Source organism: Pteropus vampyrus, unplaced genomic scaffold (assembly GCF_000151845.1).
Source record: "Pteropus vampyrus isolate Shadow unplaced genomic scaffold, Pvam_2.0 Scaffold61, whole genome shotgun sequence".
Lineage (NCBI taxonomy): Eukaryota > Metazoa > Chordata > Mammalia > Chiroptera > Pteropodidae > Pteropus > Pteropus vampyrus.
In genome coordinates this window covers 1047405-1063668 of record NW_011888842.1, presented here as the reverse complement: position 1 = coordinate 1063668, position 16264 = coordinate 1047405, and the positions used below count along the sequence as shown (strand labels likewise).

The 16264-nt window shown below is 51.1% G+C and overlaps 2 protein-coding genes across 15 annotated transcripts in view; both read left to right on the top strand.

The window, feature by feature from the left end:
• The window catches only part of WHRN (whirlin), an 83714-nt gene extending 82738 nt beyond the window's left edge, over window positions 1-976 (top strand). For all 8 annotated transcript variants that reach the window (XM_011360951.2, XM_023531091.1, XM_023531092.1 and 5 more), the window contains one exon: window positions 78-976. In XM_011360951.2, the coding sequence (XP_011359253.1) occupies window positions 78-260 (183 nt within the window). In that variant the 3' untranslated portion in view covers window positions 261-976. The remainder of the gene's footprint in view (window positions 1-77) is intronic.
• Window positions 977-4516: 3540 nt separating this feature from the next.
• AKNA (AT-hook transcription factor) overlaps window positions 4517-16264 on the top strand; it is a 54495-nt gene continuing 42747 nt past the window's right edge. The window contains exons 1-4 of one of the 7 annotated variants that reach the window (XM_011360940.2): window positions 4525-4559; window positions 6665-6728; window positions 12130-12242; window positions 13062-13143. The gene's annotated coding sequence lies outside the window, so the exon portion shown is untranslated. Of the gene's footprint in view, window positions 4560-6664; window positions 6729-12129; window positions 12299-13061; window positions 13144-13815; window positions 13994-16264 lie in introns of those variants that run through there. The other 6 variants (XM_011360938.2, XM_011360939.2, XM_023531087.1 and 3 more) reach the window with 6 other exon arrangements.

The window sequence follows — 16264 nt, the reverse complement described above, 5'->3', positions numbered from 1 at the left end:
GGTTCGCAGTGTCAGGCCTGCTCAGCTTAGACCTCAGATGTTCCCACGTGCCCCTGCCCTGTGTCTCGCCCCTGCAGCGAGGAGGCTCAGCCCACAACTGTGGGCAACTCAAGGTGGGCCACGTGATCTTGGAAGTGAATGGACTGACGCTTCGGGGCAAGGAGCATCGGGAAGCTGCACGCATCATTGCAGAGGCCTTCAAGACCAAGGAACGTGACTACATCGACTTTCTGGTCACCGAGTTCAATGTGATGCTCTAGGGCCCGAGGCCTGAGGGCCTCCCACTGCTGCCCGTCTCCTGGCCCTGGTCCCTCCTCCCTCCTTGCACTGTTAAGCTCCTTGAGGGGCCGGGGCTGTATGGCCAGGGTAACAGGAAGACATCCCCCACTTCTTCCCAGCCCGCTGGACCAGAACTGGGAGAAGGAGCCAGGTGAGGCAAACAGAAGGTCAGGTCAGAGTCTGGTTCCATGCCTGGTACACAGCAGGCACTCAATACAAGCATGAGTTTCAGGAAGGGGGAAAAAGACGGGGAAGGGCGGAGCAGCACCTCTGTCTCAACACATTCTCCTGAGGCCTGCCAGGGCCTGTTACTCTAGGTTGGTTAGGGGGCACAGCTGCCTTCCAGCCGGCTAGGGCCTAGCCTATCCCTAGATGCCTGGGCCTTTACCTGGAGTAAGGTCGCATGAGAATTCACGGACATGGCCCCCAGACAAGGGGGCATTTTGCAGGACCTTTAGTGCCACAAATAAGCATTAAGCACCCACCCTCATTCACACCTCCATTCCTTCTAGCTCCTTGTTTCCCATGGTATTTATTATTTATTTTCCTTTCCACCCCTCTGGGGCCCCCAGGATCCCAGCTTCCCACTGTACCCCTAGCCTATCCCAGAGGCCTTGCAGGTGACCAACGATGTCAGTGTATTTATATACAGAGCTTATGACTTTAATTTTTCAATAAAGAGATATGAACAATGTTAGGGTCCAGCGTGTTGTGTGGCCTGCCTGTGTGGCTGGGGTCTTGATCGTCTGATGTGGTAAGAGGGGTGGGCAGAACAGATAGAGGCATCCAGAGCACCACACATCATCACCCTTTCTCCATGACCCCCATGGCTCAATCTGGGACCCACAGGGTGTACAAGGGCACTTGAACCACACCCACATCTTGGAACATCCTACCTGAAGGTTATTTACAGATAATACTTTTAGATTAAAAGACATTGGTATGTCGTGGGGCAGAATGCACGATGTATGTGGGTGTTTTAAGACAGAGAGGCGGCTCACCTTAGGGCAGGTCCCATAAACTGACTCAGAGATGAAGATCTGTATGCAAGTGATTCCTTAAAGAAGGGGGGGAGGCAGTAAAGAAGTGGGAGGTCAGGAGGGGAAGGGAAAGAAGCCAAGCAGGGTGGGATTTCAGGTGTAGTCCTGGGAGGATGGCTGCTGCCTGATCCCACAGGGGATGTGAGAGTGTAAGTTAAGCCTAGAGTTGTCCCCACTCAGGGCCAGGGGACAGGGCTTTCATCCTGTCAGTCTTCGGATGAGGTCTTGGGGAGAGAGGAGAGGCAATAATCCCAGCCACTTTCCACTCTCTTGCTGTGCAGGCCACGCTGTTCCAGGAGTCAAGGGCAGTGGGTGTTAAAAGCAAAAAATACATGGAGGGGGTCTTGGGGAGGAGGGTGGCAAGAAATGTTCTGATCCCCAGTGCCCATTCCCTTCATCCCCAGGGTTCCTCTGGGGCAAGAAGAGTTTGAGAAGCCCTGTTTGGTCTAGCCTTGTGTCCAGGGGTCTACCAGAAGTGGATTAGGGGCACTTGATTCCACAGACCTACACCAGATTCTGCTCTTAGCTGCCCCTGTCCTCCCCGCCCCAAGACAAGGAGGTCCCCTGAGGCCAGAACCCTGGATTCCACCTGACCCCTGAAGCAGCCAGTATCCCTAAAGGCTCCAGCTCTTCCAAGAGCACTCATATGCCCCTCCCCAGTCATAATACTCCTGCAGGATGAACCCTTACCTGACAGCAGGAGTGCTTTGTCAAGCCCTAGATCTCCTGGCATCAAACTCCAAATCCTATGCGGTCAAGGGGAAGTGATATCACCTTTCTGAGCCCAAGTTCCCCATCTGGAAAATGGGTGTGGTAGGCTGAATAATGGCCCCCAAAGGTATCCAAATTCCTGGAACGGGTGAATGTTACCTTATATGGCAAAGGGATTTTGCAGGTATGATTCAAGCATTTAGATGAGGAGGTTTCCTGGATTATCTGGGCCAGTCCAATATTATTACAAGAGTCCTTGTAAAAGGGAGAGGGAGATTTGACACAGAAGAAGAAGAGGTGTTGCGATGATGGAAGTAGAGATTGGAGCGATGTGCTTCGAAGATGGAGGAAGGGACGATGAGCCCAGAAATACAGGTGGCCACTAGAAGCTGAAAAAGTCAAGGAAATGAATTCTCCCTCAGAGCCCGCTAAAGGAACCTGTCCTGCTGACACCTGGACGTTAGCCCGGTGAAACTAATTTTGGACCTACGACTTCTGGTAAGAGAACAAACTAGTGTTTTAAGCCATGAACTGGTGGTAATTTGTTACAGGAGCCACAGGAAACCAATACATTGAGATACTGCTACTTACCTCTGATGGAGCTTGGGATGCTGTGTGTGGACCATGGCGCCAGGCTCAGAGTCAGCCCCAAAGAGGTAATTTGCAGTCAGGATGATAATGAACAAAGAAAGAGCCCCTCTAATCTGCCCAGGAGGCAGAGAGCCCCCAGCAGCTGCTCCTCACAGTCCCCAGTTTGTACTCTGAAAAAGGTAAGATAAGAATGAATTTCTGGAACTGTTGCTTCTGAAATTCCTGGACTTGACTCTGGGGCTGTAGAATTTTAAACCTAAAAAAAAAAATTTCCTTTGCAAGTGGGCTTAGGAAGGTCAAGTTGCTTGCCCAAAGTCACATTGCTAGTGAGTGGTAGAGGACAAATTTGGCCCCATGGCTGCCTGAGATCCACAACATGAAGCCCCAGGACAATCATGTGTCCTGTTGTCTTTCGAAGGGACCCAATACACTGCCTAAGGCAGCTTTGAATATTGGGAGGGGGAGAGGCCAGATGTCTACCTGGACATATGTATCTGTAGCCTTAATGTCTTTACTCATGATGCTAGACCTGGAGTGGGAGGTGCAGCAAGAGAGTCTCAGGGTCTGCTGCTAGATGAAGGCAGGAAAGGAGCAAGATTTTGGCTTAAGCCAGGGCCTGCCCAAGCAAGTGCTGAGTTGGCCTTGAGATCACCTGGAGCCCCCTCTGCTTGAGAGAAAACAGGAAAGGGGTTGGTGTAGCCCAGCGTGGGGAATAAAGGACAGAGAACAAGTTACAGCTCAGAGTCCACACCTGTGTCTGAATCCTGGGATCGAATTCAACCTGACTTCCACCACTTCTTGCCTGTGTAATCCTGGGCAAGTCAATCTCTCTGAGCCTCAGTTTCCACACCTCTAAATGGGGAACATAATACTAACCTAACTTGAGAGTTATTGTAAGAGTTAGCTAAAATGTCCCTGGGACAGAGGGGGCCTTTAGTGAATAGAAGCCGCTACTGTGATTACCATTAGAGATGTGTGTAGGGAAGTCACTGGCAACCTGGGGAACTGGGAAGAGATTTCTGCCAAGAGGAAAGAACTGGGCTGCCACAGGGCTTAGATGCAGGTCTTTGAGAAAGTCGCTTTCTGTTTCAGTGTCTATTTATCCCCACTAAGAAATAGAATTCTTCGAGGAACTCTTTAAATTAGTGCCATTGGTTTATTTCTTATAGGCGGAGTGCTGTTTATTTACTCCCCTCAGCAACCCCGTGAGGTGGGAGTTATGAATCACATTTGCCTGAAGCTCAATGGCAGCCAGTGGCAGAACTGGGGCGAGAACCTAGGCCAGTTGGACACCTTACACCGCCATCCTTCAACGTCCGCTTTCAGGGGACAATAGATTATTTCTGTCCTATATTCACTGAAGGACGTTAGGCGAGTTCTTGTTTCTCTCCGAGACTGGGTTTCCCTGCTTGCTTAAGGGTGGTTTAGACTAGAATATCCTTGGGGATAATGATAATACCTACCTACCTCATAGGAGAGGATCGGGCACAGTAAGAGATTACAACAGTGTCTGACACATAAGTGCTCAAGAAGAGTTTTTAGTACAGTATTATTACTACTGTTATGAAGCAGTCCGTTTCAAACCCCTGTGAAAGTTTGTGGTTTTCTTCTTCACTGAGACCTTCCATAAACGTGTTAACTCCGGGCTTCAGTCTCGCGCCAGCGGTCGGACGGGTTCCAATACGGACACGCAAACTCCCAGATTTGAGATTTTCCGTGCTGGAGCTACGCGGGAGTCTCTGGGGGCGGGCCGCGGGCGGCCGCCTCTGTGCGATTGGTGGAGCTTCTGAGGCCCCGCCTCCTGGGGCCGCACCTCGCCCATCAGAGGCCGGCCTCAGGGATTATGCAAAAAGTCACTGCCCCGCCCCGCGCCCGGATTGGAGGCCTTTGTTTGCCGCTCAACTCCAGGAAACCACCCCGCGCGGCAGCGGCCAGCAGGTGAGACCTGGGGAGGGGCTCACGGTGGGTCTGGGGCGGGTTCCGGCTCCTCGCTTGGTCTCAGTTTCTCTGTCCCGGTAATGGGGAGGGAGGGTGGACTGCGCCAATGGGCCGAGATCCACAGGGACCGTGCTGCTCTCGGTCTCTCCCACGTGGAAACCCCACGCGCAAGCGAAGGAGAAGGATCGCTGCTCCGGGAATGGGAGGGAGTCCTGGACTGGTGATCGCGTCCGAGTCCACACTCAGCTCGCGGCGAGGTTCTGCAGTCTCCACCCTCCGGCCTCGGTCTCCACCTCCGCACAATGGGGACGTTGGCTTTTTCTCACTCCCTCTGGCTAGGTCCGGTCGCCGAGATGGGAAAGGTCCCGAGGGAATCCGGGGGTGGTCCTTGGCGGGGCCTTGGGCTGTGTTTGGGCTGGAGGTGTGGCCGGGTAGCTGTGGTTACCGGGGAGGAGGGACTTTTCTGTCTTGGGATTTGTGTGAGGTTTGCTCGCCAGGCAACAACCCGCGCACCCTGACAACTCGGAGCCGCGCACTCTCCCCGGACACCTAACGCAAGTTTCTTTTCCTCTTTTTGGCAGTGGGGAGGGAAGTAGAGCAAGGGCCAGCATGGGGGTGAGCATCTCCGACAGTGGTAGGAACTAGAACGGACGGCAGATTTAAGGCCAGCCCCTCTGGTTACACAGACGCGGAGACTGAAGCCCAGAAAGGGGGCGCGGCTTGTCCAAAGACACACAGCAGGGCAGGTGCAGAGCTGGCCTCTCCCTAGTGTGATGGAGCTGGCATTGACAGAGTATGCTTTTTGTGCGGCCTTGGATGAGACTCCTTTTCCGGGCTTTTGTTGAAAGAAATGACAGGTTGGAGCGGATCATTGCCTATGTTTCAAAAGCTTCCGCTTCTGAGTGAGAAAGTTGGAAACGAAAGTTGCTGATAACAAACGGGCTATTTTGGAGCTAAGAAGAGAAGCTGAGATAGGCTGCAGTGAAAAGAGACATTGTTCCTGTCCTCTAGAACAGAATGAGAAAAAAAAAATGGCTGAAACTGAAGCATGAAGGACTGAGGTTAGATACTTACAGGGACTTCCCAAGAGAATTTTCCTGGCACCTCCTCTAGAGTCGGTGGGTTTTATTTTTTAGCTGTTGGTTTTGTTTTGTCAAGAAAATAGAATTTCTGCCCATCTATTTGAGAGGGCCTAAGTCTGGCTTACTTACCAGTGGGAGGATGGCTCCCCGTGGTATTTTGGGGACTATTAGGGTTTATTTCCTTCCAGTAACTGTCTCAGTTCTGTAAGAGGGAGCATGTACCCACATGGGGCCTTTGCCTCCCAAAATCGAGCGATTTGAATTTGAAACATGTGATTTAGGTTGTTTCTTACAAGGAAATTTCATCAGCTCCCACCAGCCTGCATTGTCCTCCAGGGGTGCCAGGGTTGGGGTTTCCAGAGAGCCTAGACACTATGGTCCAGACACTGAGGCTGTCACACTGAGAGGGTATTTTGGAAACTAATGCAGGCCAATGACATTTCAATTTACCCCCATGGGGTGGGGAGAGAATGTAATTTTAAAGCATCCAGCTGAACCACCAGCTGAATTCCAGGGCCTTTTTATGTTTTCTCAGTCACAGGAGGTGCGACAAATCTGGAGACCAGGAGTTAGAAGATTTTGGTTCAAATCTCCAGTCCGGCTTCAGTTCTTAGCGCCTCAGTTTTCCCATATATAAAATGGGAATGGGAATGCCTACTTCAGTGTTGCTTTAAGACTCAAGTTAGCTGGCATCATAGAGAATTTTGTGCAGCTCACATTCTAAGTCTGGAGATGAGGAAACAAGCTCAGGGAAAGGAAGGAATAACAATAGTACCATTGGTAATAATAGCTAATGATTATTGAGAGCTATATTCTAGCCACCGTGCCAAGGGTTTTACTGCAAGGAGTGGGGTCTGGAAAGGCAGGAGCCCTTGTCTATCTTGTTACCAGTCGCCCTCCAGTGCCCGGTGCAGAACCCTAAACATAGTAGTTGTTCAATACATTGTTGATCACCTAGATTCTATCGCTTAGTGTTCACATCGTTGCCATGCGGCTAGTGCAACTGTTGTTCTCATTTTACAGAGGAGAAGGCTGAGGTTCAGAGAAGTTAAGTCATTCACCTGAGCTCACACAGCTCTTCTCTGAGGTTAGTGGTCCTTACTTTGGGTGTTGCAGGTGTGTGTCATCTGGTAAGAGTCTATTGTGCTCATCTCTTCCCAGTGCTGTGCTCAGTGATATGTTATTAGCTTGAAATTGGCCATAATAAGGGTATTTGCATTATGGAAATCAGTAAATGCCACAAATCAGGGCTTTTTCTGTTTTGTTTTTTTTTTTAATTTTTTTTTAAGAGAGCAGCAAGTGAAGGGTGTTGAGGGGGATGGAATGCCAGTCTTACTCTGCATGGCAGCCAGGAGTTGAAGTTTCCTGGCCATGCAGGAAGTTCCAGGGGAGCTAGGCCAGAACACCCGCACCCCACTGCAGCTCCCCAAACTGTAGGATTTGGGAAGGAAACCTTTATGGATGAGGCTCCTCGTCTGTGCTGTGAGCTGGGCAGTGTAGCAGCCCTCTGACCTGGGAACAGGTAGTATGAACCTGAATTCCAGGCCAAAATGTCTGGTCTTTAATCTGAAAGTCACAGCAGCTATCATGGTCTTTAAGCAGGGAAAGGCTTGACCAGAATGATGCTCTAAGAAGATTTATCCGGCAAAGGGATTGGAGGATGAGTCAAGGGCAGGGTGACTGGGAAGAGGCACAGGTTGACCAGGGGAGCCTGGAGGAGACCAATAGTACCCCTTCTGTGTTTTCTGAGCACCTCTTGTGTGCTAAGCTGCACACATATTGTCTCATCACTCCACACATACACCCCTGAGGAAAGTGTTACGCTAAGACTGTAGATGAAGATATCAGGGAGGTTTGGAAACATATCTAAGGTCCGAGCTACCAGATCTGGATCCAGGCCATTTTCCCCCCAGACCTTTGCATTTTTAATTCTTTGGTCCCTCCTCCATTCCAGCCTACAGTCCCATCTTGGCGCTGATCTTGCTTGCCAAGAGCCAGGCAAACTCCACCTCGATTGTCTCAAGAGACCCCCCTTCCCCGCCCCATACCCTCAAGGGTTGTCCAGCACTGGCCTCTAGATCCTTGCCAGCATTCTCCTTCCCCAGACCCTTCCCCGAGACTGAGCCAGCCTATTCTAGGCTAAAGTGGGATGCTCTGCTGTCAGTCTCTTAGAATCTTGAGACCACAGCCAAGGACCAAGGACCAGGAAGGTCCTCAGTGTCAAGGAGGCTGCACTCAGCCCTGCTAAGTCAGAGGTTCACTTGGAGGGTAACACTTTACTTGTGGGTGCACATCCAACTCTGTCTCTAATGTGCTGTGTGATTTGGGGCAAGTTGTATAACCTCTCTGTGCCTTTCCTTATCTGTTAAATGCCTGGTTATGAGGATCCAATCCGACAACACATGCCATGCCCTAAAATGTTGAGTGGCTAAGGCTAGGGTTGCTTCCTTTTCTTTTTGTGATTTTTATGTATTCCTACTCGTTGCCTAGTGGCTATACGTGCAGGAAAGAGCACATAGTGTCAGAGTTTAAAAAGAGGAAGAGAGAAGGTGTGGGATGGGAGTTACGGAATGTCGCAGAATGTCAGAGCTGCAAAGGGCCTCAAAGAGCCCAGCCAGTCTTCCCACCTGGAGGTGGTGCGGGGACCAAGGAGGCTATGGCCCAGGTCTCATCAGAATGAAGCACGACACTTGTATGTGGTGGTGACTTTTGTTTTTAAGACTAGTAAATGCTCATTTTACTCTTATTTTTAAAGCAACTGTTATTTTTAGAAGATACACATAAGGAAAAAAGTAAACTTGCCATAGTCTTACTACTTAATAATAATTATTATAAACGTTTTGGAACATCTCTTTCTCTTTTTTCCTTTTTCCCTCTCTTCCTCCCTTCCCTTCCTCCGCATTTTACTGTGCAGTTAACATATCACATTTTTATATCACTTCCTGTTCTTCTACAGTATGACTGCTAATAGCTGCATAATATTTCTTTGAGCAGAAATATCACAATTTATTTCAGTGATCACCTATTATTGGACACCGAGGTTGTTTTCAACCTTTTTACTTACTGCCAGATTCAGTTGCAAAGTCATTAAAATTACACTGTCTTGATTCAGACAGCTTGGTTCAAACCCAGCTTCCCCTCCTGTGAAATGGGCATAATAATCCTTACCTCCTTGGATTGGTATGAGAGTTAAATAATGAGATCCTAATCCAGGGAAAGGCCTTTACGTAATAGGTACCCCGTAAAGTTTCGCTGTTAGCAGTGCATTCCTGGCACACGCACACTTTGTGTTTCACTCTTCTCACGGAGCATACATTTAGAAGCATGTGTATGTCCTACGTGTGTGTATTTTCCTTGATGTGGCCACGCCCTCCTTATAACCCGTGTTTCAGTTGGCTGAGAAAGGCTCATTTCCTCCTCTCCTTAAGTATTCAGGATGGGGACAGTTTCTAGCTGGGTGGGTCAGTGACCACTGGAACTGTTTGGGAGCCTCAGGGAGAGGGTCACAGGGAGATGGCAGCATTTCTCTCCACTTGTGAAGGCTGGCTTTTCCTTTTCGTGCGTAGGACCCAAAGCTCGAGCCAGGAAGATTAAACTCAGTCCTGCAGGGAGCCGGCCATCTGGGCGTTTCACAGTAATGACCAAAGTCTTTTATGTGTGAGCTCTGTGCCAGCTGGGCCCTGGGCCAGGACTTTAAGCACGTGGTCTCATTTATCATCCCAAGGATCCTGTAAAGTCAGTATTCCCCCATATTACAGAAGGAATCTGGCATTCAGAGAGGTTAAGCGACTTGCCCAAGACCACACAGCTTTCAAGAGAGAACCTGGAGGTCTCCGACTACCCACAAAGCTCCTGTGCCCTAAACCCCTGTGCCCTATAGCCTCCTATCAGCATGGTGTTGCTGCCTGTGTGGGCAAGCGGAATCAAAGAACCCAGGAAATTTAGTGCTTAGAAGATCATTTCTGATAACTTCAGGGATAATCTCATTAAACCCTGAAGTTCCAAGGCTAAGAAAGAGTAAAGCACTTGTCCAATGTCACTCAGGCTGGAACGTGGGTCACCACCTTCCAAGCAAGGCTTTCATCAATTCTTCTTGATCCACTCCTGAAATCCTCACCTGCCTCCGCTCAGCCCCAGACTCCCTGTGGATTTTAACTACAGGGGTAAATTTATCAATCTGGGCATGAAGGAGTGGGTGACCTTGGGGTAGGTTTTCATTTCTTTCCCAAGGAAGGGAGATTTCGGGAGCTTAAGGAGGGGTCAAGGACAGAATAACAGTCTTTGGTTCCCTAAAGTTTCCAGCCCCTAGTTTTCCTCAGAGTGGCTGAGAAGCTTGGGGGTCCCATTGTGCTCCCTGGGCCTCAGGACATCCCATGAAGAAGTTACTGACTATCCAGGGCTCATCACATCAGCAAGCGATGCCCATCCCAGTCCTGGGCTGCACCGGAAGGATTGAAGAACCACAGACTCACCTTCCAGGTTAATGTGCCAGGCTCTTAGTTAGGGCTGAAGAATGATTAAGGCTGGGAGGGAGGGATGGCTGAGTGGGTGGGCAGTGGGAATGTGGGTGAAAATGGCCACTGTGGTGTTAGAGCATTATGACCCAGGGGCTGGAGGGAACAAATGGCCAAAGGCTGTGGTAAGATCTGGCAGGGTCACACAGACACAGCCATATGTAGGCATGCTTCTGGTGAAAAGTACTCAAGTCTTGGCAGTCGGGGCTGAAGGGTATTTTTGTTTATTTTTTGTTTTTGTTGGGTGACCAGGAACTAATCTCTTCCCCATTTCTGGGCCTCAGTTTCCTCACTTATGCAATGCAATCACACTCCTGTCCTGCCCACTTTCCAAGGCTATTCTTCAGCATCTAGTTATATGAAGGATGAAAAAGCATGTTAGAAAACTGAAAGGCCCTGTGCAGTACCAGAACCTCGTTATAAAGTCAGAACATAGGCTTAATGAATTGCAATTAGTTGGTAATAAGTTCCACTCCGATTTTATTCTTCCCAGGTTATTATCTCTGGTGGCTGCAACAGTGAAAGCACCAAGCATGGTCATTAAGAGTTGGGTCTTTGTGTGTTTGAATCTCTATCATCACTCATCAGCTTTGTGATCATGGGCCAATGGCTCAGACTCTCTGGGCCTCTGTTTACCCACCTGTGAAATGAGATGTCACATCAGCCTCACTGGGTTGAGGGCCACAAGCCAGGCTCGGGTGACCAGCTAGGCTCGGTAGCTCATTCATCTTGTATCACTGTGCATCTGCCGTGTGTCAGCGCCTGTGCTGGGCACTAGGGCTGTAATGCAGAGTACTTCACAGAGCTCCCAGTTGCCAGAGAGGCAGACCTAGCGTTTAATTCCAAATGGCCAGTCCCTGCAGAGGGCGCATGGGGCTGAGATCTATTGGTTGTCTGGAAGATAACAGGGAGAAGTGGGGTTGGGTGATGATGGGGAGCACGGCACATTTGTCCCAGGAACAGCAAGGAGCCTTGTGTTGCAGGGGCCCCTGAGGGAGGGTGAGGATGGAAGAGGCCAGAGCAGCGGCCAGGCTATGGGGTTTCATCTTCTTTCTCAGAGCAATGGTAATCTCCTTTCTCGGAGTGTTTTTAGCTCAGAGTGGCCGTGTTTGGATGCTTCTGTTTTGGAAAGATCCCTCTGGTACCGTATGGGGAATGGATTGCAGGGATGGAGAGCTGACCAGGAGATGCCGTTGCAGGAGGCCATGTGGGGATGGGACAGAGATGGGACAGATTCTGGTGAGATTAGGATATAAACTCAACAGAAGTTGGTGAAGGATGGGTTATGGGATGTAAGGAAGAGGGAAACGTCCAGGACGACAGTCAGTTCTGGCTTGTGCACCTGGGTAAAAGATGGGCCAAACTAGGGAGGGGTAGGTTAGGAAGGGGCGCTATAACGAGCTCAGTTTGGGGCGTGTTGCTTGGGTTAAGTAGAATTTGGCCTGTGTGTGGAAGTTGTGTGCCAGGAGGGTCACCGCAGGAGCAGAGGCAGGGAGGAAGGTTGGTAAGGCTTGAGGATGACAAGGATTTGAAACAGAGTACACGGAGGCTGTTTTCCTTGATGTTGGGTGGCTGCCCCGAAGATGGGCTTGGGGTTATCTAGGGGCCATGGGGCGTGCCTGGCAGTAGCAGCCACCTGGCATTGATGGCAGTGCTGCCTGGGTTAATGATCAGGGAGGGAGAGTGAGTGAGTGACAGGGTGTCGGGGGAGCCCGCCTCTCGCACAATGGCCCACATGGTCACCAGAGCTGGCAAGGAGGGGCCTCATTGGAGTCTGGCTGTGCTCCACGTTAGGCTAGGGGCTGCAGTTAGAGCCCCATCATCCAGACTTGGGTCAAAGGCAGGGAAGGGGTTGGAGGGGTGAGGAGATTACTGGGATGAAAGCACCTGGTTCTAGCCCTGGCTTTGCCAGATACTCACAAGCTGACCTTGGGAAAGTCCATTCATTCATTCATTCATTCATTTGTGTTCCAGGCGCTGGCTCTGTACTTTGCAGGCGTTACCTCAGTGGATCTTGGCAGCAGCCCTTTTGGGTGGCTACTCCTCTTATCTCTGTTTTACAGATGAAGAAACTGAGGCCTAGAGAGGTGAAGGTTCAAAGGTCACAGAGCTAGCAAGAAGTGGGGCTGGGATTGGAGCCCAGGTCTGCATTGACTCTAAGATTCATTTTTTTCTCCTATACCACTTGTTCCAAACCTGGCTGCTTATCAAAATTACCTGGAGGGTTTTTTGGACAATACAGGGGTCAATTTTCTTTCTTTCTTTCTTTCTTTCTTTCTTTCTTTCTTTCTTTCTTTCTTTCTTTCTTTCTTTCTTTCTTTCTTTCTTTCTTTCTTTCTTTCTCTCTCTCTCTCTCTCTCTTCTTTCTTTTCTTTCTTTCTTTCATTTGTTTGTTTGTTTCCTGAATTAGAATTCCTGTATCAGGAGCAGGGCCAGAGCTGGGAACCACATACGTGAGGAGACCGCACCCTGAGCCTGGCCCTCCACCCCGGCTCCCGCCTCTCCTTGGTTTTCTCTGCTCTGGGTATACAGCCTTGCTGTTCTCAGGGAAAGCCCAGCTGGCTCCCACCTTGCCCTCTGCATTTGCCCTTCCAGAATATTCTGCCACCAGCCCTTTTTGTGGCTTGCCCCTTGCTACCAGTCCCTTGATCAAATGTATCTTCTCACAGAGACCTTTCTGGCCATCCCACACCCTCCCTAATCAGTGCACTTGGACCCATAGATTCTCTACCAGAGCCACATATCCCAGTCACCTGGGACACTTTAAAATTGCCGATGCCCAGAGACTGATTCTGTTGGTCTGGGTGAGCCCTAGGCATCAGTATTACCAAAAGCAGCCTGGGATATGGATCACTGCTCCAGCCTCACACCTCTCTGTGTTTGCTTGTTGTCTATGTCTTCACCAGAGTGGAGCCAGGGCTTGGCCTGTCTTGTGCCCTGCTGTACTCCTAGCACCTAGAAAAGCACCCAGCATACTATAGGAGCTCAGTAAGTACCTGTCAAATGAATGAATGGGTCGAGGGGGGTTTGGGAGAAAGCAGCTTGTCCTCTGATGAGCCCTGGGAATAACAGAGGAAACTCACCTGAGCAGTCAATTCCCCATCTCCGTGCTGCCTGGAAAATCCCACTGTAGCTATAGGCCTAGCTTGGGGCAAGGATAGTGGGTGGGATGGCAGGAATTGTTGCAGTCTCACTGAGATAATGGGTTGCATATTGGCAGACAGGACAGAGAGAGCTGGAAAAGTGCCAAGCAAGCATCCGGTCTGAGCTCCTGTTGTATAGATGGGCGCTGAGGCCTAAAGAGAGAGGGAGCCTTGGCCAAGGTCACATCCTAGAGGGTAGGGGCTATGGGAAAAGCTCCTAGAGGCCTGAAGCTGCTGGAGGTCTCCTTCCAGGCTGAGTCACCTTGGCCGAGCCTCTGATCTGGTTAGGGCTTTAGTCTCCCCACTCTGTACTTTGATTGAGATGGTCCCAAGCCCTGACGTCGGAAGTTTCCATGAATCCTTTAGTAGGAGAGCGCAACCCGCAGAGGGCCTGCAAGGGGTTAAGCTCCTCCCGCTCACTCTCACTCTACACTCAGACAAACCCCCTCCTTCTGACAAACACTTGTAGGAAATCAGGCTGGGCGCTTCCTGCCTAGGCGAGGCGGCCTCAGCCGCAGCAGGGGCGGGGAGAGGTGGGGAGAGATGCTTGTCTGTGAGCAGCAGCTCGGGCTGGCAGAGTGTCCTGGAGGCGGGCCAGGGCGCCATGGAGGCAGGGGGCTCCCCAGATTTGGAACAAAGACCTCACACTCAGGTCTTCTGAGCCTGGGCCAGCAGGATGGTGGAGCCTGAGAGAGGTAAGGGAGTGGAGGAGGGCGGAGGAAGCTGCCTTCCCTCTGGACAGGCCAGTCACAGACTCTGGGACAGTTCAGGGCCGCTGGACCAGCCCAGCCAGGAAGTTGCAGCTGCAGCAGCTGTATTACTTCTCTCTCAGTTTAGGGCTGAGGAAGCCCAGCCCCTGCGGCATGGTGGATTTTAAGGGGATTTCTTCAAGCCTCGGGATGCTGGATTCCAGTCAGAGCTCTGATTCTGGTCTCTGTGAACTTGGACAAACTCTGGTCTCTCTCTGTGCCTTGGGTGCCCTCATCTGTGTACATAGAGAGTTAGTCTCACTGGCTGCTAAGGGGCCTCAGACATGATGCACAGATGAGGAGTAGGCCAGGAGGCAGCAGAGGGTGTCCATGAGGGAGTGGCCCCTTCTGCCGCCTAAGGGCCTGGAGAGGAGCTGGGGACAATCCAGCAAACCCAGCCTATCTCTTCAAGCTAGCGGGGACTAGAGTCCACAGCAGCCAGGGCACCTTTCCACTTTCTCCTGGGCCTCAGCCACTGGAGAGAGCTGGGGGCTGGAGGGCGTACATGGGAGAGGACACTGGCTGGTGCTTCCTCGTGGGTCTGTTTCTGCACAGCTGGTTTCTACTTAGCTACATAGTTTCTACATAGAACAGCAGGTCTATGCCCTGCCAGCTGGTCAGAGAGGGTGGCCGAGTTTGGGGCTCCGACCCTAACAGCCCAGCCTTCTTGGAGGGGGGAGCTCGGTCACTTGATATAGGGGGTCTTCTTTCCCCTTCCTCGTGCCCACCCCCCATAAGTGTGATGGGCTTGGTTTCCGTCACAGGCCCTGGGTTTCAACCCCTGGGCCCCACTTCCTGGCTGCAAGGTCTGTGAGAGTCCGCCACCTCTCTGTGGCTCCATTTCCAAATCTGGGAGATGTCATGGTCAGGGTCGAGGTGGGCCAGGGTGCCATGGAAGTAGGGCTCTGGCTGAATGGGAATGAGCTTCTGAAGGTAGGGGGAGGTGGAGGCAGGCTGCACGGCTGTAGCTGGCAGAGGAGAACCAGAGAGATGGAGCCATAACAGGAAGGGTCCTCAGTTTCGGAATGGCTGAAGGGTCAGAGAAGCTGCTGAGTCGGGGTGGCTGACCCACTCAGGAACTGGAAAGAGAAATCCAAAGGGTCTCATAGACCCTTGAGAGGGCCAAGGGCAGGGTGGTGGGGTGGACGTGAGGAGATGTACATAAGGAGAGCGGAGTGGTTGGTGCTTCCTTGTGGGGCTAGTTTATCCAGGGCTGGCAGCCCAGCCCTTGAGGGCACTTAGTGCTAATGGGACTTTCCTGGTCTCAGCCCCCAGCTCACAGGGCTGGAGCCTTCACCCAACCCCACTGCCTTTTGGGAGCAGCCCTGCTGCCCTCATGGAGGCTGATTGGAGCAACCTGCCTTTGGATGCCATTGAAGAACCCCTGCCCACAGCTTTCCATCAAGTTCTGTTCATACTTTCAGACTGCTGTGCCTTTGCCTATGTATGCTGTTCTTTCTGGAATGCCCTCCTCACTTCTTCTCCCTCCAAAATCCTCTTTTTCTCTCAAGGTCAGCTTATTGCTTCTTCAATAAGCCTTCTGTATTGTCGTTCCCTTCCCCCACGTTCATTTGAAATTTTGGAATGCTTTTACTCATTTCTGTATTTCTGTATCTTATATAGTGCTTGGCACACAATAGGAGGTCATAGGTTTTTTTAAAAGTTAATTTGTACCTACTGGGTGCTATATACATATATCTTTGTTACTTTGTTGCCCTCAGAAGCCAATGGGTCACCCAAGTTCATTAAGCTGTCTCCCAGCCCGCCCTAGCAGGGCGTCACCGTCTTGCCAAAAGCAAAAGCAGGTGGTGTTCTCTCCATTTTACAGTGAGGTAAACTTCAGCCCAGCACTTCACCATGGGGCAGCAGCACCAGGCTGGGAACCTCTGGACGCCCAGCCTGCTTCTTTCCCAGCAGCCCAGTGAGAGCATGTCCTCATCCCGGCCTGAGATTGTTATGTGGTTGGCACTCATGTGTGCTGCTGACTGGCCAGCTGACTGGCCAGTCCCAGGCTCCATGGCACCGAGGGCCATGGCTTGCGTGGAAGTCAGGAGGTCCTGCTCAGGACAGGCTCACAGGTTTCGGAGCCTGTTGCGCATGTGCAAAACTCCAGCCAGTGGCCGTCACTGCGCCGAACATGTGGCCCTTCCTGGTCACAGTGAGATTTCTGTAATGACTGAGTCATCCCAGGGGACAGGATGTTCCTCTTTGTGCCGC